At 47.8% G+C, this 23,660-nt stretch overlaps 1 protein-coding gene across 1 annotated transcript in view; it reads right to left on the bottom strand.

Moving 5' to 3' along the window:
* The window catches only part of CUX2 (cut like homeobox 2), a 278,643-nt gene that overhangs the window by 97,841 nt on the left and 157,142 nt on the right, over nucleotides 1-23,660 (bottom strand). The window contains exons 2-3 of the mRNA XM_055549878.1: nucleotides 4,024-4,134; nucleotides 367-414 (exon numbers count right to left, since the gene is read on the bottom strand). Coding sequence (XP_055405853.1) covers nucleotides 367-414; nucleotides 4,024-4,134 — 159 coding nt within the window. The remainder of the gene's footprint in view (nucleotides 1-366; nucleotides 415-4,023; nucleotides 4,135-23,660) is intronic.

Below are 23,660 nucleotides of genomic sequence, written 5' to 3'. Positions count from 1 at the left end.
AGACACGGGGGAGGTCCAGCTCCTTCCCAGGGCTCCAGGAAAGCCAGAGAAACAACTGGCTGAGGACAGCTCAGCTGCTGCCAAAGGAACGAGGGCCCGATGGGCAGGAAAGGATGTGAAAGCAGTAGATTTCATATACTCCGAGGGTGGGTGGTAGAGAGGATGTCAGAGCAGGCAGCAATCCCATCAAACGGAAAAAGAGCACCCTTTCTTATCATGATACTATGGCTGATCTGGAGGGCATGGGCAGTCTACAATGGGGGCAGGGAAGTTTCTCTGCTGCTGGAAACCTCTGAGAACCCCAGGTGGGATAGGAGAGACAGCCGGGGGGTATTTTCATGACATGCCACAGGCCTTGGGTCTTACCTCAGCTTGGAAGCTTTTTAATACAGGAGCCACCATCTCTCTGATTTCCTGTAAAAGAGATGAGCGGAGAGTTCACTGTGGTGTCAAGTAGCCCCTGCCTGTAGCTCACTGTTGTCCCCCAAATCAGCAAGTGTGTCCCATGGGACTTGCGCTCCATGAGATTTCATAAGGGTTCCTCATATATACACCTACAGACAGACCCAAACACACACAAAGGGGCTCGGCCAGGTCTGATCGGAACACATCAAGCCCAACATCAGGTTTCTTCCCTGCAGGACCCTTGGGAGCCTTTTACACGGTGCACACTGGGAATTTCTGGAAGAGGGAGAGGAAGTAGCATTTCCCAAGTGGATCTGATCACGGAATGCTGTTTTATGCAAAGTACCTCATGCGATTGGTGGCTCATCATGGGTCATTCTTTGGACCTGGGGCTGGAGAGGCTCCATGCCCTGGGTCATGTTACCAACATCCCTTCAAGAAAACCTCTGCCCTCCAGGCGCTGCTCGGGAGATGTCTCTGGAGGTTGCCATTTCTGCTTTCCCACTCAGTTGCCCTCTCTAGCAAAAACTGCATTTGGCATTTTAGCAACAGTGCCCTGTACTGTCACCCCTTCCTCACCAGAAGATGGGGTTTCTGGGGGCTTGGTGGGGTCACCTGTCATGGGACCCAGCTCAGAAGAAGGGCTCTGTAAATGTTTGTTAACTCTACGCCACCGGGCTATCTTCAGAAGGGAGCCTCTTATTTTGGGACCGTAATTTCATGCCTTCCTCAAGGGCCTTTGAGGTTCCCAGCCCCAAGGATGCCCCTGGTGGACTCCCATGAGTTCTCTCCAGCATGCAAGAGGAAGGTCTTTTAGAATGGAGGGTCCCAAGAACTTGACTATAAATGCTCCAGTTTTCTCTGAGACCCACTGGTGACTCCTCTAACCACTGTCATCTATGGTCCACAAGAAACCCCTGTGGGAGGAGAACCTGAGGGGGGCTCGAGAGAATGGAGAGGGAGCGGGTAGCAGAGAAAAGCAGGAAAGGGAAGGATGCACCAGATACGTATGTCAGGTGAAGAATAAATCCCTCAACTGTGAAATAGGATGGTGTTGCTTCTGGAAACAACCCTTCTTCTGGTTCCTGGGAACGTGTCCTCACTGTTCTGGGACCCCCCCCCTCCCCCAGCGCTTCTCAGAGCCACTGACTACTGATGTGTGCTGGGGATCTACAGGAGAGATGTGGGGAGTGCGTGTGAACCTAGGGAATTTATTTGACCAGAAGGAACTGTAAGTGCACGGGCTGAGCTTGGCGAAGGAAACTTCTGTAGACCCAGGTTGCGGGTTGTAAACTCAAATGCCCACAGAGGCTGGAGGAAGAGGACAGGAGGGAGGCAGGCTGGGTGGCCTGTGGCAAATCTCAGGAGGACACAGCGCCTTTGTAAGGGGGTGGCAGCTGCTCGGCTGTTTCTGATGACTGCTGCGTAGGGGTGGAGCCTCTGTGTGGCCAGCTCTACCAAATGGTCTCAAAAGAGATTGGAAATCCGAATTTTGGGGTGAAATCAGAGATGCTAAATGTTGATAATTTACTGTAAAATTGGAGAGACTCTTACAGACCAAATAAAACACATCAACAGAAAACCTCTGGTCTGGGTTTCAGGAAACGTAAGTATTGGAAGGGGCTTTTCTCCTCTGAATTTACAGAAAGGGACACAGGGGCTCTGAGAGGGGCTGACTGTTGAAGGTCCCAAAGCAAGTGAGTGGCACAGTTGGAATTACAATGCAGGTCAACAGATTCTCCAAACAGGCTCTGTTCACAAACCCCCACTCATATGAATTTAGGGGATTCAAATATGAGAACCGTGGTGAGGTCGGTGGGACTTTGGACCAGTGCCAACTCTTTCTAGACGCCCACCACCCTTTCTGTCTGCTTAACCCCTGGGGGAAACCAAGCCCAGGCGCCAGCAGGAGGTGAGCTGGGTACCAGCCAGATGATGTTCTTAAATAAAGTCTTGGCATGACTCTCCCCCATCAGGAGAGACTAGTTCCAAAAATGAGAATTTTCAGAGGCGCGACTATAATAGGAATGGAAACTTATTCCTCCTAATTACATAATTGCATAATTATGCAGTATTAAAATTATGTAAGCTGAACTCAGAGGCTTAAAACCTGGCCTGGATTTCCCCTATCACCTGGGGGCTCCCACGTGGCCTGGGGGAAGGAGGTCTAAATGGTGGGCTGTGGAGATTTGTGGCCATTTCATCTCTGCTTCCCAGAGACTGGACTCAGAGACAAAGCTTCTGGTTCTCTCACTCTGGGCAGAAAAACTGGTTTAAAGACCAAGCTGTTCTCTGTTCTAAGAGGGGAAGGAAGGATGCTCAGAATCTCCCCATGCCTTCTTAGCTCCCAGGACTCGACTTGGTCTCTCTAAAGCTGTAACATGGGAGACACGCAGATCTGAGATTCCCGCCCCTTCCAAGCGCACTCTCTCTCAGCTCTCAAACCTGATTCCCCCCAGACTTGCTCCAGGGACAAGTCCTAACGGGAACCTACTTCCCACTCTTGCCTTGAAGAACCAAAGATATTTATGACATGTGAGGAGGATTTCACAGCTAAGAGACCGACCCCTCTGAGTTTATGTTGCCTGATTTCTGGGTAGCCTGCTTCTTCTCCATCTTTCCGTGGCCCCCTCCTCCATCAGCAAGATGGCAACAGGACTCCTAGGTGATTCCAACAGGCAGAATGGAATCAACATGTCTAAGTCTAACATTAATACCTTTGGAATGGCAGGCCCTGTTTGGTTCTCCTCCAAGATCCAGGCCACCTGAGTGGGCAGAGAGCTGAGTGGGCTGAGACAGAGAGCTCCACCCTCTGCTGACCACAGAGAGGCACGGCTGGCTTTGGGAATGGGCCAGGTACCTGTTTCCCGTTTTCATGGCTCTGACGTGTCACATCCCTGCTAACATTATATGGAGTCAGGAGGTTTTCTTCTTCCTATTTGCGTTTATTTCCATCATTAAAAAACAAAAAAAAAATTGAGGAGCAACAGGGGGCCTGATAGAAGAGGAAAAAAAAATTCACACATTCACCCCTGTGAAGAAAGAAATGTGTCCATTCTTGTCTTTTCCCCTGCGGGACTCTTACAGTGTGGGGGCTGGTCATTAACTGGACCTCCCTCATAGCAGCTGAGAAAGACAACGCTGGTGGCTGGAGTTGCAAAGGAAGGGGTGAAGAATGAGGCACACTTACGGGGGATGGGTGCCACTTTCAGACTTGGGAGATTAAGGGAAGGGCTGGAGAGGGTGACAGTCTACAGCCACCATCTTCCAGACGCCAAGGGGAAAGCAAAACAAAATCAGGAACTCGAGACAAATTGTCTTTGCTGTCAAGGCCAAGCATCTGACTTGGACGTTAATGTGGGGAGAAAATGGATGTTGTACAGAGCCCTCAAAAACAATGACTTCCATGGAGAAGCGTCTTGCTCTTACTCTAGACAGCACTGCTGAGTGCCACTATATGAAGAAACGCGGAGATGTTGAGGGTTGTAATTTTTCTTTGTGGCTAATTAGCTTCTTTTCTTGTTAGTCACTTATGTCTATAGTTTTCAAAATATAGTTTGAACGGAGAAAAATCTGCATTCCTACTGAGTTAATTCTATAACAGCAACTATACTGTACCTCAGGTACATTTTTCTTAAATTCCCGGCGGAGTTCAATTAAATGTTTATGAGAATGTTCACTCTCCTCCTGCCGTGCAGACAGCTCGGAAGCGACGGAATTAAGCTCCTTCTGGAACAATAAAAAAAAAAAAAAAAGGAGAGAGAGAAAAGAAAAAGATTTTTTTTCCTCCTTTTCCTTTTTAATCATTGTACAAAACAGCATTCCAAACAAGTTTTCTTAACTTACAAAAAAGCTGAGAAAAGACAGGATATTGACTCCTGGCACAAATGAATAATTTACGAAACTGGGGATGCAACCGAAAAAAATCCAGGACAGCTTTTTTGCTTGTCAGAAGTCAGGCCAGATCAATACTCTCCTATAAAGTTGGGTGGAGTTGTTTTTTTTCATTTCTTCCTTACGCCTCTGCCCCACCTCTTAAATTTCCAAGGGAGTGATGGCATAAGCTTGTCAGTAACTGTAGAAAACATCTCCAAACCGTGTCAAAATAGTAAAGTGCGGCATATTGTATGGGCATATTATAGTGTAAGAAAGTGCTGTCGACAGCTTTCATATATCAGAGGTGGGAACTGTTCCAACTATGACTTACTCACACTTAAGGGTTCATAAATACGCCTTTTAAGATATAGATGGCTTTTTAATTTCAGTAGATTTTGGAAAAATGAAGGTGCCAATAAGAAGCAAGATGACCTTTTGTGTATCCTGCAGTAAATCATTTAAGGTTCACTTCAAGTATAAGAAATATTTCATTGAAGACTGCTGGATTCAGAGCAAAGGATTGGAAGCAGCCTTGCCTGCTTATGTGCAATGAAGGTTTCAGACCAGGTTTTTACAGGATGCACCAAGGAGGGGAAAAAAAGAGTGAGGGATGGAAGTGGGGGACGCTCCAGCTCACACATGACAGACAATGTCTGCTGGTCGTACATGTATATTTGATCACCCCTCTCGCAGCTTTCTTCACTTTAACGGTGGCAGTTTCACAAGGGGAGTGCAATTCACCATGAGTTGTCATGGATTTCATTTGCATAATTCAAGAAATGCTCTGTTTATGTGGTCTGCTGCTTTCTTGCACCATCCCGAGATGGGCTTTTTTCTGGACCATAACTCGAGGAGCATTTCTGTATATATCACCCGATTATATTTGCAGCAATCAAGCCCCATAATTTCCTAAATCCGGTGATGCAATAAATTTCTGCAATCAGATTTATTAAAAACACACACACAGATGCGAGAGTGTATTTCGAGGGTGAACTCTTTAATCTAACATATGTATGACGAGGCCTGGTACCGTGTTGAAAGACCCCATTTGTCATCGCTAATACGCATTCATCTTGCACACACAATGAAACACTTTTACCATTAGATAATGAAATAAAAGTACTATTAACCCGCTGCAAATCCTTTTCCCTCTAAGAGAAAAAATGCATGGTAATTGTCTTATATCATGTCTGAAAGTCGGTAAATCTGCTCAATAGCAGTTCACCATAGCGCCATAAACCTCATACCCACTGGAGGCTGGAGCGTCTACCCTAAACCCAGAATAAGTGCCTCTGCCTATGGAGCTTTTGGGAGAAATCAGGGAAGGACTTTCTATTTCTGGAGAAATGTCTAACTTCTTTGGAGAATCATGAGACTAGAAGGGAGACTGCTAAGTCGCTTCAGTCGTGTCTGAATCTGTGCGACCCCATAGACGGCAGCCCACCAGGCTCCCCCGTCCCTGGGATTCTCCAGGCACACTGGAGTGGGTTGCCATTTCCTTCTCCAATGCATGAAAGTGAAAAGTGAAAGTGAAATCGCTCAGTCGTGTCCGACTCTTAGTGACCCCATGGACTGCAGCCTACCAGGCTCCTCCATCCATGGGATTTTCCAGGCAAGAGTACTGGAGTGGGGTGCCATTGCCTTCTCCAGAAGGGAGAAGGTCCAGGCAAAAAAAAAAAAGTCATTAAAATAGAGGGGCAAGAGACTTGGAAGTGTGGTGCTCTCCAAGGTGCTGAAATCAACTCTATGCCAGAGCACTGGGTGCACCAACTCCAAGGTACAGGGACTTCTAGTCCAAACGTCCCATTGAATTATTGAGCCAGGTAAGGAACAAGGTGTCATGGGAGAGGAGAGAGAGAAAACAGCAACAATTTCTGACAGTCTACCAAGGTGATAGAGAAAATAAGGAGATTTCTGGTTTATCATCATTTAAAAATAACTGCAGTTTCCAATGAAGAGACCAGGTGACTGTGACCAAAATATCAAATGACTAGGGAAAGATCTGTGTTTGCAGCAATAAGACTGATCAAAGGTAGACAAAACCCAACTAGGTGGTGCAGCCAGGTGGACAGACCCTCACTTGGCAGGAGGGAAGGAACCAGAATGTCATGGTCAACTGGAGTTGTGGCAGGATGCTCACAGTTTTTCTTAGTTTTTCTCATCTGTCTTGAAGATAAAGGTGTGATTTTTACATTGCTACAGGACAAACAGAACTGAGACTTGGGTTAACATCACACAATTTAGAATGATGATATATCTGATACCATGTTCTTATCTCTGGGATACTAACTCTCCCAGCATCCCAGCAACCTCACGGGGGGTTGATCTTTGACTCCTTATTTAAAACATCAAACCCAGGTTCCAAAAAGAAATCTCAGAGCAGGATAAGTCCAACTGTCTGATGTGCTGTACCAGACAATGACGCCATGCAAGTGCACTAGCCCCCTCCTCCCCAACCTCCCAGGCTGCCAGTGGGTACGAATCTGTCTGCTGCATCCACACTGTAGACAGAGCAGAGTGAGACTGGATGTGGAACATCAGCAGGCCTCCAACTCCATCCCCAGGCAAGCCCAGCTCTTGGTGTCTTTGCTGTTCATCCCTAGAGGAGCAGATGATGTGTCTGATGTCCACGTTCTTCTCAACATTGCCTTACATCTATGTTCATCTTTCAACCCTTAATTCTTGACGCTTTTCTATGGTAAGTACACTAACAACAACAACAATAGTAAATAATCATCGCGCTTTGTACTAAGTCGCTTCAGTTGTGTCCAACTCTTGGCAACCTGATGGACCGTAGCCCACCAGGCTCCTCTGTCCATGGGATTTTCCCAGGCAAGAATACTGGAGAGGGTTGCCATGCCCTCCTCCAGAGGATTTTCCCAACCCAGGGTTCAAACTCGTGTCTCTTATGTCTCCTGCCACTAGCGTCACCTGGGAAGCCCAAATATAATCATAACTATCACTTACTAGGTCATTACACGTACCAGGCAACATGCTAAAGCTCCTTATATACATCATCTCATGTGCTGGACACATTAACATGTTGTAAGTTGATTCAAGCAGGGACTAAGAAACAAATTATAGTCCTAATAATTCAGGCGTGAATTATCTCCTTGGAGGATTATAAAGGCAAAATTAAAATGTCCTGCTCTTCACTGGGCTTCTGTTCCTTCCTCACTAGCTGGGGGATGTTCAGGGAGCTGTTTTTAAATGTTATAAACATGTACAGCATCAAGCACATTACTAACTGTTCAACAAGTGTTGGTTGATATTAAACTTAGATAAACTGAGAGCTCAGAGAACAATCCCCTAGATCGGTGATTCTACTAGTTCTGGATTTCACAGGTTGGTAAAAACCTCACACCCCTTGTTGTTCTTGTCAAGTCGTGTCTGATTCTTTGCGACCCCATGGACTGCATCATGCCAGGCCACCCTGCCCCTCACCAACTCCTGGAGTTTGTCCAAGTTCATGTCCACTGAATTGGTGATGCCGTCCAATCACCTCATACTCTGTCATCCTCTTCTCCCTGTGCCTTCAATCTTTCCCAGCATCACACCCCTGCCCCCAAATAAAAGGATGACACAGTATTGCCAAGTTTTACTCTAACAGGCAAAGAAAATAAAAAAACCCACTCCCTCCCACCCTAAAAGACAAGACTACTTAAACATTAACAAAGCAAGACGGCCAATGAGAGAATTGATAAGTCTTTTAAAATAAACGTATTTAAATTAAAAAAAGCTCAAAGCCCTGTATTTATTTTGAAGGAATATAAAAAACTCTCATAAACATAAACCAGCACCCGTCTGAAGTTGAGTTTTAGAAATAAGTGTCTGAACTCCCAGGCACATACACAGCTTGCAGGGCCTCTTTGATGACCAAGCAGAACTTGGGATCCTCTGCCACCCGGCCCCCAGCCCCCAGCCCTAGGGGAGCCATGATTAACACAGCCCCAGACTTTGGGCCAGGCCCAGGCGGGGAGAAGACTCATCTGATTAACCGGCCATCAGCAGCAGACAGACAGCCCGGAGCCCGGCGCAGACCATTCAAATAATGATCATCATAAACAGCCCATTTGCAACTAAAAAGAAATAATTTTAATGAGCTTGGAGCAGATGATAGATGCAGCTGAGGCTCGGGCCAGTGTGCAGAAAGAAAGGAAGCCGGGGCTGAGCTGCATCCAGGACTAGGAGCAGCAGGAAGAGGCTGGGGTAAGGGAAGAAGGGCTCTTCTAATGGAACCTACGTCTCTGCTGCTTGTCTACGCGAAACGCCCACTGTCTGGGAAGTGCTCCTAACTCTGAGAGGATCTGCCATCGCCTTGCTGGGCAACCTTGGAGCTTCCCAGGCACGCAGGGTCTTGGAACATATGAGCCAGAAGGAAGTTTTGAGGCTGTCCAGTTCATCACTGCCTGAACTTCAACCATACACACCACTCTGCATGCATTCTGCCATATTGATATTCCACATGAATTAAACAAAGTCCTTGGTATTTACATTCAAACTGATTCATTTCTTTGTTTTTGCATAACTCTAAATTCAATTTTAAGCTCAAATTTCTTACACCCTTATATACCTTGTTCAGATAGATACACAGAATATTTACGTTCCGAGCACCTTGGAAGGCTCTCCGTGCCCTCTCCTAGTTAGTACTCCCTAAATGTAACCATCATTCTGACCTAGCATCATAAATTTCGCCTGTTTTTGACCTTTACATAACAACTGCTTCTTTTTTTTTTTTTATCCTAAATAAGTACATTTGAAAAGGAAATTCTTTTTATCACTAGAGGACCCGATGCCATGAACAGATGGTAGTCTTTAAAAGTACAATGAAAACAAAGCATTGCTGTTTGTCTTTGTTATAAACGGAGGTTGGCAAGTGCTAGGGAAGTGTTAAAGGGAAAGACTTTCTTCTTGTTCGAATGAGAAGGAATGGATGACCACAGAGAAGGGATGACCGCTGCTCCTGACACAAGCCGATCCCTTCTCGTGTCAGGTCTGCTGCTGTTAAGTCACTTCAGTCGTGTCCGACTCTGTGCGACCCCATAGACGGCAGCCCACCAGGCTCCCCCGTCCCTGGGATTCTCCAGGCAAGAACACTGGAGTGGGTTGCCATTTCCTTCTTCGATGCATAAAAGTGAAAAGTGAAAGTGAAGTCGCTCAGTCATGTCCGACTCTTAGCAACCCCATGGACTGCAGCCTACCAGGCTCCTCCGCCCATGGGATTTTCCAGGCAAGAGTACTGGAGTGGGGTGCCATTGCCTTCTCCCCGTGTCAGGCCTACCTGTGGTCATCCCATGTCCCGTCAGTGGAGGTATGTCTGACACTTCAGCTAACATGAATTGAATCTGATTCTCCCATTTTAGAGATGAGGAAACTAAGGCAAAAAACCTTACATTACCTGCCCAGGCTGCACAGCTGGTTAAGAGGCTGGTTTTCCTCAGAGGGAAGGATGGCTCTTGGGTGGTGAAGGAAAACTGGTGGTTATCTACGGGGCCAGCAAGGAAACAGTCTCTGTTCAACTGTGTTTCCCCAACCAGGAAGAATCTGGAATCTTACAAGAATAACTAGTTTTGAAAGAAATTTAACACAGGATCTTGACCTGAAGTGTCAGTGGGGCATAAAGCTTTGAGCTAGATGCTATGCTCCTATAGGGGAGACACACGTAAGACACACAGGGGCTTCCCTAGTGGCCCAACTTGCAGGGCAGCGGATGTGGGTTTGGTTCCTGGTTGGGGAACTAAGATTCCACCTGCTGCGGAGTAACTGGGTTACTGCGATGAGAGAGCCCATATGCCACAACAAAAGATTTTGCATGACGCAACTAAGACCCGACGCAGCCAAATAAATTAAAATATATATATATCCTTTAAAACAGCAGTCCCCAACTTTTTTTGGCACCAGGGACCGATTTCAAGGAAGATAATTTTCCCATGGACCAGGGCATGGAGATAGTTTCGGGATGATTCAAGCACGTTACACTTATTATGCACTTTCTTTCTAATCTAATGCTGCCACTGATCAGACAGGAGAGACTGGTCCTCAGCCCGGAAGTTGGGGACCCCTGCATATGCATATTAGTCCCCCCAGCATGTGCTCACACTCTTCTCAGCTCTAAAGACACCCCTACACTCAGACAATATGCCCCTAATACCAACTCTGCGAAGAGATCTTCTAAAAATGACTCAGTGATTGTTAGGGATTAGGGGTTAAGGAAGCAAGGACCTCACTTACTCCTTTACTTTGAAGGGATTGAAACGGTTCTTCAACATGTCCCTCCCCTGCTCAAAATCTATCTCTGGCTCTCCACTGCTCTAGGACAATCACCACACTGCCCATCTGGGTGCCACTGGGTCCCTAGTCCTTCCCCCATCTTCCCATCTCTTTGTTTCCTTCCCAACCAGACGGAATTCCTTGCATAAACCCAAAGGCAGCAGGGTCTCCCAACTTCTTGGCTCAACACACTTAATTCCTTCAGCTCTGATGACCTCACTCTTTCTTTGCAGTTGATCTTTCTCATTCTTTGTGCCTTGGCTTAAATGTCCCCTCTTCCAGGAAGGCTTCCTGGATCCTCCTCTCCAAGTCTGGGCATCACCTTTGTGCCCCTGTTATTCCTTTCTGATATCTGCCACCAGATTTTATTTTTAAAGCCCTAGAGCCTTTTCTCCACATGAAACTTTAAACAGACATTCCTTATAGAAAATAGCTCATGGCTAAAATGTACGCCGTCTATATATATGCTAGTATTTATGGAATGTGCTAGGCAATTTATGTATATTATCTCCTGTAAGGAGATATGGATGAAGTGGCAGTTGAGACTCCAGGCCAAGTCTGGAAAAAAAGGATGACCAGTGATTATGACTTTCAATACAGTCACCAACTGCCCCCAACACAAACCTGGAGCTCTGCTTTCTCTTTACTGGGGGGAGATTAAACTAGAGATGTCGTACATTCATCCATCCATCCACCCACCCACCCATGATCTCCAGTGTGCTGGGCATTAGATAAGAGAAATGAAAACAATGAATCAGATACTGTCTATATCCTCCAAGATCTCTGAAACCAAATAAGACAAGTTAGGGCATAAGTAGTTCTGGTAAAAGGGACAAAGGACATCCAATTAAGACATCACCTCCAGAGCAGAGGTGGAGAAGAGTGAAACCCTGACTTACGCCCTGAACTGCCTCTGTGTGGGTATGGAAACTGATGGGGCAAGGGAGAGGTACGTGTTTTACCTACTTCTACTAGTTAAATCCAGTCGTTATGTGGTTCCCAACTTGGGCCGGGGCTGCTAGGGCCTAGTATGTTACCCAGGCTGGAAGCCCTTTATCCAACATCCATCCTATCACCCAACCAACCATTCATTTATCCACTCATTTCACTCTTCCATCCATTCATCCATCTATCTAACAGATCATCTATCTTCCAACTGATCATCTATCCAACTGATCATCCAACATCCATCTATCCAATCACTCACACCCAACCAGCCATCAGTCCATCATCCATCCATCCATCTAATCACACACCCATCTACCCATCCATCTATTTATCCATCCATCCATTCCCATCTAATCATCCATCCAAATCGGCTCTGTCCCAGGCACAGTGCGAGGGACTAGTAACAGAAATTAACCAATACAGCCCTTGTCCTTGAGGGATGTACAGTGCCGTGGAGGTGACAGGTCAATTCCAACTCCGTGTGTCTAAGTACAACATGAAAAGTACAAATAAAGTGTGATGGGGGCACAGAGAGCAAGGTGACTTGCTGGGATTGGCATAAAGAGTCACCAAGGTGGGAACATGTGACCTGAGTTCAGGGGATGAGCTGGTTAAGAAGCTAAGCATCCCACACAGAGGAAATGAGATTATTGTGAGAGCCCCCTAACTGGACTCTTCGTTCCTGCCTTTAGTGTTTTTCTTAACAGGTGTCACTATCAAACACACTGTGTGTTTTATTTACTAGAATGAAAACTCCAAGATAGCAAGACAGAGATTATGGTGCTTCTTATCCTCAGTGCCTAGAATAGTTTCTATTTTTTACACAGTAGGCACTTTAGAAATGCTTGTTGGTCAAATGAATGAATGAATGATATGTGTTGGAAGCCCTGAAACAGCCTGGTCTGTCTGGGGAACAATGATAATATTCAGGGACCACAGATCTGTGTCCAAATTCTGGCTCTGACTCCCTCACTAGCAGTATGACAAGATATTCAACCTTAGTTTCAGTGTCTATAAAACGGGGATAAAAATTTGTGCCCAAAGAGTTACTGAGAAAATCTCTTGAGAACCAGACTGTAAGTAGGTAAAGTGCTTGGCACAGTGTCTAGGATCTTCAGTGCTCATACTCTTTTCAATGGTATCTCAGTCCTTATGGGTGAGGACTGTGCCCATCCTGTTCACAACTGTAGCCACCAGTTCTAACTAAACACCAGTTGCATGAAGGCACTCAAAAAACACTTGAGAGTGAATGGCTGTTAGTAGATATAAGCATGAGAAGCGCTCTGTGGCAGGAGCAAGGTGGGGTCCTCTATGAGGGGCCAAACAACCCACGCTGCATCTCAGGTCCATGGAACCATTCTGGGCTTTGCCATCAGAGTCTCAGGCTAACACTGAGGAGGGTTTCTGGGGATGCTGTTGGGCATGATGGGAATGTCGCCTTCAGAGTGGCCCTAGAGGTAGGCCCTAGAGGTAGCCCTAGGGGGCTGAGGGATGACCTGGGACAAAGGGCATATGCTGGCTGGCCATGAGCAAGGAGACAAGACGGATGGCTCTGTAGCCTGCTGAGATGGATAACTGAGCCTCGGCTGAGAGACAGACTGGGTTACCAGAGTCATCCATCACTCCCTGTATCGTATGTAAATTTCAGATGCCAAGATGTATTGGGCCAATTATCTGACAGCCAGGGCAAGGGGCGGTGCCTATGAATAACAGCTCTTAGCCAAGCTGGCTTTACTGAATTCCATCAGCTGGGCTGGGGTGACAGACAGTTCACACTTGGGTCACAGAGCCCATTGACAGGACTGTGGCCAAACCATGAGGCCTGGGTGTGTGGGTGAGGCTGCCAACAACTTCTAAGCAAACTCCCAGTGCAGTGATAATAACAACGGTATAATAACTGTCCCACAGAGGGTTTTCTAGGTCCATGTTAACTGGCATACAAAGGTTCATTTAGTTTTCCCAGCAGTGCTTGGCATGCAGTGGATGCTCTAGAAACATCTGCTGAGGGAGCAAATGAATGGTCCTGCGATGCAGGTATCATTTTACACGTGGTACCTGTGGAGAAACAAAGCCACTTGCCAAGATCACACTTTCTTTTGGATTCTTTCCTCCAGATGCTCATGGGGCAACCTTTTCCTGACCAGTGTGTTCCAGACAAGGACTCATGTGGCCTGAAGACCAGGAGCACGGCTGGGCCTGATCTGTCTGTCTGTCCACCTGTCCATCCCTCCATCCGTCCACTCGTGCAGTTACTCAATGATAATTTAAATGTCTACAATGTTGCCCCAAACAAGTCAGACCCAAGTCCTGCCTGCACGGAGTATTCCGTCCCGTAGGGCACACAGATAATTAAAACTGTGGCCCACCAGACTTCCCTCGAGGCTCCCAAAGTTCTGGTTTCATTGTCAATTTGGTTGTAGCTGGAGGCAGCCCAGAGCCCACGCTGGGCAGGCAGAGTGGGTTTGAGTCCAGACGTTCTTACTTACTGGTTCTCTGAGTCTGGGCAGACCCCTGGCCTCTCTGCACTGAGGATTTACCGCTGTAACATGGAGTCATGGCATGTCTTCCCTCTCGGGGGTGCAGGCGGGGTGACAGGCCTGTGGCCAGCAGGGGATCCAGGGTGCAGGAGGTGCTTGGGTGCTCAGAGGCCACGGCCAGCCCTGGGCCCTGAGGAGGCAGCAACCCTCCCTGCCCTGGTACTGGGCTGAGCCCAGGGCTGCCGCGTGGACGCTGCTCTCACCAGCAAACCCTGGCGGCTTGATTCACCACTTCTCACCCTCTCTGCCGCTACCATCTGGGTGACCAGAGGTGCCTCCGCAGCGGGTGCCCCACTGCGGCCCTCGCCTGTACAGCCCTCCCCACCAGCACACAGGCATACTGTTAACCCCAAGTCACATCCTGCCCCTCCTCTGCTCAAAACCCTTCCATAGCTCTCCCCTGACTCAGCATCAAGGCCAAACTGCTCATCTCAATGTCAAGGGCCCACAGGACTTATTTCTGTCCTCACTTCCTTCTACTCTCCTCAGTCATTCGCCAGCCACACAGGATCTTTGCTGGCTCCTGAACACATGTAGTACATTCCTGCCACAGGGCCTTTGTAGTGGTTGTTCCCTCTGTCTGAAATACTGTATTTTTTTCATTCCACATGGGTCTTTTTCTTGCCTCCTCCGAGTCTCAGCTCTTATACCATCTTCTCACCTACCATCCTATTTAAAAAAGCAAGCAAGCACCTCCTCCTACCTCACCCGCTCTTCTCTCTGCTTATTTCTCTAAATGGCAGTTGTCATCAATGCATTACTTAAATGCCCTATTTATTTATTGCCTTGAGTGTCAACTCCAGAAGGACATAGACTTTGTTTGTTTGGGTCCCTGCTGTATCCCTGATGCTTGGTACACAGTAGGTGATCAACGTTTGTTGAATGAAAGAATGAATGTATGAATAAAGGAAAAATGAAAGACATGCTGGCCAAGCCCGGCCCCAGGCCTCTCCCCTCAGCACTTGCACCCCCATTTCCAAGGTCCCACCCCCACCCGCAAGCATCAGCCAGGAAAATAAGCCAGTTCCTGCTGCAGGCGGGACCTGGAGGTGGCTGTCCTTGAGAGAGGATGCCAATCAAACGCCTAATTATCTCGCCACAAACCCGGGAGCCACATCCGATCACTTCCTCCGGCCCTTGATTGCTGCTTTATATCCTGGAGTTCTCAGATGCAAAACCTTGCAGCGCTGGGAAAATAAGGTAGCCCCGCCCCCACTCTGGTGGCCGCTGCGGCCAGGGAGCCCGCTATCTCCTCTCAGGGCTCACACAACCGGTCCAGCTGAGTGAGCTGGCCGGGCAGCTCCTCTCTGTGCTCTTCCCTCTCCTTTGTTAAAAAGGGGGAGGGGTCACATCGAGGAATCACTCAGTCACTCATTTCAGTGTTTACTGAACACCTACTATGTGCCACGCCCTTGCTAGGTGCCACAGTGGTGCTTACGCATCATATCCCAGGAACTAAGTGGTAACTTTTCATGGTTGGCCTATTGGCCTAGCTCCTCTTTTAACCCCTTTTGCAGGAAGGGAAATCAAGCCTCAGAGAGATGGTAATACTCATCCAAGATAACAGTCAGGCAAAGGCAGACCTGGGCCTTGTATCCTGGTCCCCTGTTCTCCAAACCATGGCACCAATGCCAAACTCTGTGCCATTCTAACATCATTTCTCAGAATAGCCTCTTTTTTTGAAGTGGAGGAGCAGACTGAGCATTGGAAGCAGCTCTGTGGGAACCTTAGAAAGCTCTGGAAAAATTTACCACTGTACAGGGCTAAGGTATACAATCCAAGTGGAGAAGAAAGCGTCTGCTGTGTGCTAGATGAGGGTCTAGAGGCCTCGAGCAGCTCAGTGGTGGAAGAGGATGATCACACATACGGTTCGTGACGTGTCCTGGGGGAAGTGCACTGGGAGAGGGCTTCAGCTAACAGGAGAATATGGTGCCAGCACCTGGGAGAAGCACTGGAGGAGGAAGGAGCTGTGGGCAAAGGCGTGGAGGCGGGGGAGTGGCTGACCACCTAGACGCACAGTAGGAATTCATGTGGATTTGGGTTGGAAAGCCATGAGATCAAGGCAAGAAGGAATTGGTAGCCACAGAGGACTACTGAGCAGAAGAGAGGCGCTTGCTTCGGGCAGCTCTGGGAAACCTCAGGGGCAGGGGAATGAGCCTGGAGGCCCGGGGAACAGAAATACCACCTCCTGCTATGCATCAAGTGGGTGAAGGTAAGTGGGGGCAACAGGCAGGAGAGACAGGGGGTGGATTTTAGGGACCCACTGGAAAGAAACTAATGCCATTTGGCAACTGGGAGGATCAGCCAGAGAAGTTGTTTTTCTAAAAAAGACTTTCAAACTCAAAAAAAATAAATATTTCTTTTGCCTGCACTGGGTCTTAGTTGAGGCTCACAGGATCTCTGTGTGGCATTTGGGCTTCTTAGTTATGGCAGGTAGGATCTAGTTCCCCGACCAGGGATCAAACCTGGGCCCCCTGCACTGGGAGCACGGAGCCTTACCCACTGGACCACCAGGGAAGTCCCAATCAGAGAAGGTTGAGGGTAAGATAGAAAGAGGAAAACCCTCAAATGAGGGGCAGCGGGGCAGGCCAAGGAGGGCTCCACCCCAGGAGTCCTCGGGTCCTCCACCACTTGTCCCCTGATTTGCTGTTGATGTTGGCAAGTGCCAGTCCTCCTACTGCCCACAGTTTCATTGGTTAAATAAGAGCCAGGCTGTCGGAGCAGTTACTGAGAGGACCTGAGAAATCTGTAGCTGCAAATTCTCCCTGAACAAATGGGAGGAATTAGTGTTTAACAAATGCCCTGTGCAAACTAGTTTGTAAGCGTGAAGATAAACATTTTTAAGGACAAATAGTTTGTAGGGGTCACGAGGAGGAAAAGGGAGCCAGAGTTCACACAAAAAGCTCCCCTTTCTGCTGCTGTTCCTAATCCATGGGGACACACCCCTTAAGACCAGTCCTCACTTGGATGCAACTCCTACACCGCGGCTCTCCTTTCTAGCGTTGGAGGACATCTGCTGAGTGATGCCATCTCCAGGAAGAAGTCCCACACTGAATAGGGGTTGCCCAGGCAGGGTCTCCTGTGGGTCCCTAGTAGCCTCATACTAAACAGATGACCCCACGCCTAAGTCCCTTGTCCCAGCCTATCACCAACATCTCCATAAAAAGTCTAATTGGCTGCTTCCTTTCCAGGGTGCACGTCTTATTTCACACCAAATTGTGTAAGGTCCTTGATATACAATTCTTCTGCTTCCAGTGAAATGGAGGGAAGGGAGGAGGGAGAGGAAGAGGAAGACTACATTTCATTTTTGAATCAACAGCCCTTTTTGTCTACATACATTTTATTAAAATGTTCATCACCCACATTAAGTGCATTTCCCACAGAGCTGACTTTAATTACCTGAAGCTGTACCCAGGCCCTCTGTCTGCCTTGGTGGCACAGTAAATAAAGTGATGGACAGAAAGGCCTACCTGACCAGGTACTGCCCTGACCAGGAAAGTTCAAGGACAAGACACTAACCCTTTCTGCAAAAGGGGATGTCCTTTCCTCTCCCCAAACCATGAAAGGCCACGTCCCAAAACAACACAAGCGAGACCCTTCTCTCCAAATGTTCTCTCCCCAGATCCAAGGAGACGTTCATCTCTGCATTTGGAAGCATAACAGAATTTCCCCCTACCTACGGACACACAGAGTCTGAACAGAATTGAATTTTACTGTATTTATTGACTAAGGGAAAACTGGAGAATGACAAAATGGCCTATCCTGGACCAGAGACTTTCTTTCTGCAGAGCCTAAAGAGGCCCAGGACACAGGATACTCATTTTCCCAGTCTACGGGCCTATGGAAAGACTGAGGAATGCGGGCTGGGTTCCAATCCTGATTCTTCCACTCTCTCTAGCTGGAAGATCTTAATGCCTGAGCCTCAGTTTCCTGATTTGTAAAATGGGGATGACGCTCGTGAGCAACGTCTCAGCTGGAGATGCAGGCTGGACTTCAGGCTGAGCTACCTAGAGATAGGACTGAGGAACAGTGCAGATTCCAGGGAGGGCAGCGGCTCTGCAGCCCTGGGTCCAAGCTTCCCTGTTTCTTTTGTGAGCTCTGATCTGGCCAAGACACTGCCCCTCCCCAAGCCTCCGTTTCCCCACTGGCAGCAGGAGGATAATAATAAGAAGAAGAAAATGAATCCCAGGCACATCTTACTCTTAAATACCTCTAACTGTCCAGAAATAATAACCGCCCCTGCCGCCGCCTTCGTCCAAGCTGCCATCATCCCTCGACTGGACTATTTGCGGGGCCTCTTTGCTTTCCTCCCAGCTCCCGCCCTTACCTGCTACAGTCCAATTTCCAGGCAGCAGCTGGAGTGTGCTGTTCAAAACATGAATCAGCTCCTGCCTCTTCCTAGCTTGAAACTCTTCCATGATTTATTTGCCTTGGGCTTAAGGGTGGAATCCAGTCTCCCCGACAGCCTACAGGGTGCAGCCACTGCTCAAGGTTCCAGTTTAGGTGTGCTCGACATCTCTCCCCAAACCTAAGCATTCCAGACACTCTGACGGCTCCTGTCCCTCAACATGCCAGCCTCTCTTCCACCCCTTGGGGCATCCGCCCAGTTTCCTTTATCTGCAATCCCTTCCCATTCTCCCAACTCTGGCACTCCCTTAGTGGGGGTCATGCTTGCCCCTACCCCAAACTCTAGAGGACATCCACCCCCTCCTTGCTCCTGTTTGACAGAGCATCCATCAGCATTTACATAGACGAACTAAAACTAAAAGCTCCAGGAGGGCAGGACTTGTGTCTCTCTTGTTCTCTGTGTTTTCAGCATCTGGGTCCATGCCTGGTGTAGAGGAAAGCTTAATAGATACTTTTTGAATGAGTATTCACTTCATTGAATTTCTGTGCACATCAAATGAATATAAGGCACATGAAGAGACTTTGATAGCTACAAATGCTTCACACAAATAAAACAAAAATAACAATTCCTTAAGAATAGAAATATTAATATCTTACTTTGGAGGCAGGAATGAGTGAGAATAAAGAGGAAAGAAAGAATGAGAATAAAGAGGAATGAAAACAGAAAAGTAAGGGTGGGAGAAAATTCAGGATTAATGAGATGGAACTAGTGAGTTCCCCACCAGAGGACAGTTTGGGGTGTTCTCCCACCACCCCGGGGAGGCTGCAATTGCTGCCTGACAAGTTAGCATGTCCTGATAGCTCAGAGCCTGTTGTTGTTTAGTTGCTAAGCCATGGTTGACTCTTTGTGACCCCATGGATTGTAGCCCGCCAGGCTCCTCTGTCCATGGGATTTCCCACGCAAGGACACTAGAGTGCGTTGCCATTTCCTTCTCTAGGGTATCTTTCTGACCCAGGGATTGACCCTGTGTCTCCTGCATTGGCAGGTGGATTCTTTACCGCTGAGCATTACTTGGATGAAAATTCATTCACATTTTAAAGCCATATTCTTAACTGTGTAAACCTAAGTTGTGGGGGTCCCTTCACGTGGACCTGGTCGGGGCTGGTGGTGGGAGATGGTCCTGGTCTGGCTGACTCGGCCGATGCTCATCCATTCCACACCCACTTCGGTGACTGCCGACCAGCCCAGACCAGTTCCTGCTGAGATGAAGCAATGTGTTCAAAGGAGCGGAAAGCCAGCTCTTCCCTCACACAAAACAGGTCGCTGTTGACATTGAACCTGATGCTATTGTCAAACCACACTTTCTAAATTAGACTGTTTTTCTTTCCAGAAAACCTCATGCTGCTTACATCCCGCTCATCAACAAAGCTGATGGCATTCATTCCTTCATTCATTCATTCGTCAAATAAGCAGCTGAGTGCCTATTCTGCGCCAGGCACTGTCCCAGGCACTTGAGATCCAGCAGCAGCTGCAGGAGACAAGGTCACTGCTTGCGTGGTGCTGAGTCCAGCACCTTATCTTTCACGGATGAAGGCATGGAGTCAGGGCTTACAAGGCATTTATACAGCCTTGGGGACTGGACAGAATAACAACAACAATAAAGATAACAATAAAAGAAGATGATACTTTTTTGCCCAGACTAAGAGGCAGATACCACGTTAGGGGATTTATGACCATTCTTCTATAGATATAGAAAGTAGATCCATGAAGTCCTGGGGCTAGGAGTGGAATAAAAAAGATCTTTCTGGGGCAATGGAAATGTTCTAAAAATTGGATTATGGTGATAGTTGCACAGCCCCATAAATACTAAAAACCACTGACTTGTACTCATATAATAGGTAAATTTTATTGTATATAAGTTATACCTCAATAAAGGTGCTTAAAAAAAAGTCAAGGGGCTTCCCTGGTGGTCCAGTGGTTAAGAATCCACCTGCCAATGCAGGGAACACAGGTTCAATCCCTGGTCTGGGAAGATCCCAAATGCCAGCCCACCGCCTTGAAGCCTGTGCTCCGCAACAAGATAAGCCATCAAAATGAGAAGCCTGAGCACCACAGCAAAGAGCAGCCCCACTCTCCACAACTAGAGAATGCCCTCAGGCAGCAATGAAGACCTAGAGCAGCCAAAAGGAAGAAATCAGGAGGTAGGGAAAGCTGTGTTCAGCTACCACATAAAGCTCACGCTAACTTTCTTTCCAGAGCCCTCTTCACCTTTGCACTGGACCATCATGACAAAAAGGAACACTTATAGGCAAGGAACTAGGTGTCAAGTCATTGGGCTTCCCTGATAGCTCAGCTGGTAAAGAATCCGCCTGCAATGCGGGGGACCTGGGTTCAATCCCTGGGTTACAAAGATCCCCTGGAGAAGGGAAAGGCTACCCACTCCAGTATCCTGGTCTGGAGAATTCCATGGACTGTATAGTCCATGGGGTTGCAAAGAGTTGGACACGACTGAGCGACTTTCACTTCACCTGGGTGTCACTGGGTATCAGGCTCTGTGATCAGCATTTTACCTGAAGTGGTTGTAAGTATTCCCGAATCACAGACGGCAAACCCGAGGGCTCAGAGAATGTGCCTCCCTGGCTCAAGGATGCAGCATGGTGAAACCAGGGTTCAAACCTGGGTCTGTCTGCCCTGCCTCTCACGGTCCAGAGGATGCTGCACCCAGTTCTCCCAGCGATGCTAGTGGGAGCACAGAACAACAAACTCCATTCTGTGTCCTTGAAACCTCAAGTTAGTGGCTGGTGCCCGGTGCCAGTTCCTTGTGTCACCTGACAATCTGTTGGCCAGGATCCATGAGGTCAGTTTTAGATGATTTCAATTCTAAAGCAATGTTTAGTGTGTTTCTTTTTTTTCCCCCGAGGGGTTTATAAACTCTGTCTTTTCTGCATCAGGTTGAAACTTAGAATACAGGTTGTCAGCCAACATGCCAGGCATTTTTCTAAAAATAATCCAAATTGGTTAAGCCATTTTTAAGCAATAGAACAGTCAGGGGAGGGGGAAAAAAAAGTTGCTGGGCAGGAGGAGTGAGGAATTTTAAAGTGGTTTCAGATACTTTTTTTTTTTTTTGGAACAGCTTTAAAATAAAGGTCTTGTTTGGTTGAAAAGGACATGGACCAGTGGATGCAGGTACAGACCATGGAACAGTATGTGGTTTTCCCTGGTGCCTCAGGCCTCAGACTGGGTCCTCAGGGTTGGCATTTCAACACTCCTGTGTGTGTGTGTGTGTGTGTGTGTTTCCAGAACATTTCATGTGGAGGGATGGAGAGGAAAGGACAAAAGGGGGGAGGGGAGAGGGGGAACAGTAGAGATACAGGACTTTCTTTAGGAGCTGGGGGGACCCGGGAAGGGGAGACCCAAAGGGCAGACATACCAAGGCTGGAGTTTGCTGCGCTCTCTCTGGCAGGACCACCAGGTGCTGATGGTCTTCTCAAAATGGACCTGCCCCATAAAGTCAAACCCTTCTTTGAACGCACATTCATTCAATATGCTTCAAGCACCTACATCAGGGACCTGTTCCCAGCAGACCTCACAGAGCTTACGGTGAGGTTCAGGGTGATAGCAGGGGTGGGAGAAGGGGTGGGAGACAAATGTCCCAGAGAAAGGGAGCAGCTATACTCAGCTCTGGCTCATTGGTGCCACAGAGAACTGTGGGCTCAGCAAGGCTGGAGGGTTTGATTCTACAGAAAAGCCCAAATCCAGATTTTTAATTTGAAAAGCTCCTGATTTTTAATTGTTGGCAACAAATTCAGATAAAAATTTAACAATGCAGTCTGTGCCAAACAAAACAGATTTACTGGGGGATTTGGACCCTGGCCTGCCAGTTTGCAAACTCCAGTCTAGCCTGTTAATTACAAGGGATGAAGAGAATAATAATAACAAGGATGGCTCACATTTGCAGTGCACTTATCATGCGCCTGACCCATGCTAAACAACACTGTGAGGCAGGCACTGCTATTATTGCCTTTTTTACAGAGGAGCACCTTGGGGTACAGAGAGATTAAGTCATTTGCCCAAGGTCACACAGCTGAGGTGGCAGGGCTGGATTCCAGCCAGGAGTCTGGCTCTAGAGCCTTGCTTTAACCAAGAGCCAATTGTAAGCTAGGTGGCCAATGGTACAACATATCCACGATGTCCTGTGGCACCAGAGACCCCTGGAGGTGAGGGGTCCTTAACATGCCAGTTCATCACTCCCACCTCTTATAAATAGGTCCCAGAGAGGGTGAGGAGGCTGACAGCAGACTCCAGAATATAGGTTTCTCTCACTGGTCACTCCATCCTGGGACTCCCCTGGCCCAGATCTTCAGGAGGACCTGTGTTCTTCCCAGATGGGTGCCCACTGCCCACTGGAACCAGCTCCCCCAGCCCTCAAAGCCCTGAGGAGAGGGGGCAGAGCTGACTGCCCTCTAGCCAGCACGAGGTCCCCCAGCCTGGCTGGCGCACCACCCCCACACCTCCAGTTCCTTCCTCCCAGGATCCCAAACAAGGGAGCCTGTTCACAGCAGAGTGCTCATTACCATTTGCATCCCGCCTTTATCCAGCAGATGTGCGGGCCGTTACAATAGCGGGAGAGAAAATAGAAAGAAATTTCGGAATTTGTTCTCCAAAGATATTCAAATTAGTTAATCAAGGGGCTTCTTATTGCTTCTCCTCTTCCCCCCCAACAGCTATCCATGAGGATAATTGATCAGCTGCTAATAACTGATTACACTTCACAAGTGTTTTCTTATGCCCATTATCAGAGTGTTTAAAGACATTTTGTAAAGTTCTAATTATTTCAAATTGTTCCACTGTAGAAAATACCTTGGAACAGTCAGTCGTTGGCTGCGCCAGGGACACTTTTGCTGGGTCTGAGGGTATTTGTAGGCACTGGTCAGAGGCCTGGGTAACTCCATACCCGCCTCTCTCCCACTCCTGCCTCTCTCTTCCCTCCTCTCATCCACTCTCCACAGAACTACCAGGGCACTGTTCTCCAAGCACCATCCTTTAAAGACAACCCAGGTCCAAGTTCCTTAGCGCACACTCGTTCACTCATCCACACCTTCATTTTTAATTTAACACAGCACTTCTCAAATTCTGTCGTCTCAGGACCTTTCTGTACACTTAAAAATGATTGAGGCCCTCAAAGAGCTTTGTCTACATAGGTTATGAAAGTGAAAGTGAAGTCGCTCAGTTGTGTCTGACTCTTTGTGACCCCATGGACTGTAGCCTACCAGGCT

Source organism: Bubalus kerabau, chromosome 16 (genome assembly GCF_029407905.1).
Source record: "Bubalus kerabau isolate K-KA32 ecotype Philippines breed swamp buffalo chromosome 16, PCC_UOA_SB_1v2, whole genome shotgun sequence".
NCBI lineage: Eukaryota > Metazoa > Chordata > Mammalia > Artiodactyla > Bovidae > Bubalus > Bubalus kerabau.
The sequence above is the reverse complement of the archived record's forward strand: the minus strand, read 5'-3'. Positions and strand labels throughout refer to the sequence as shown.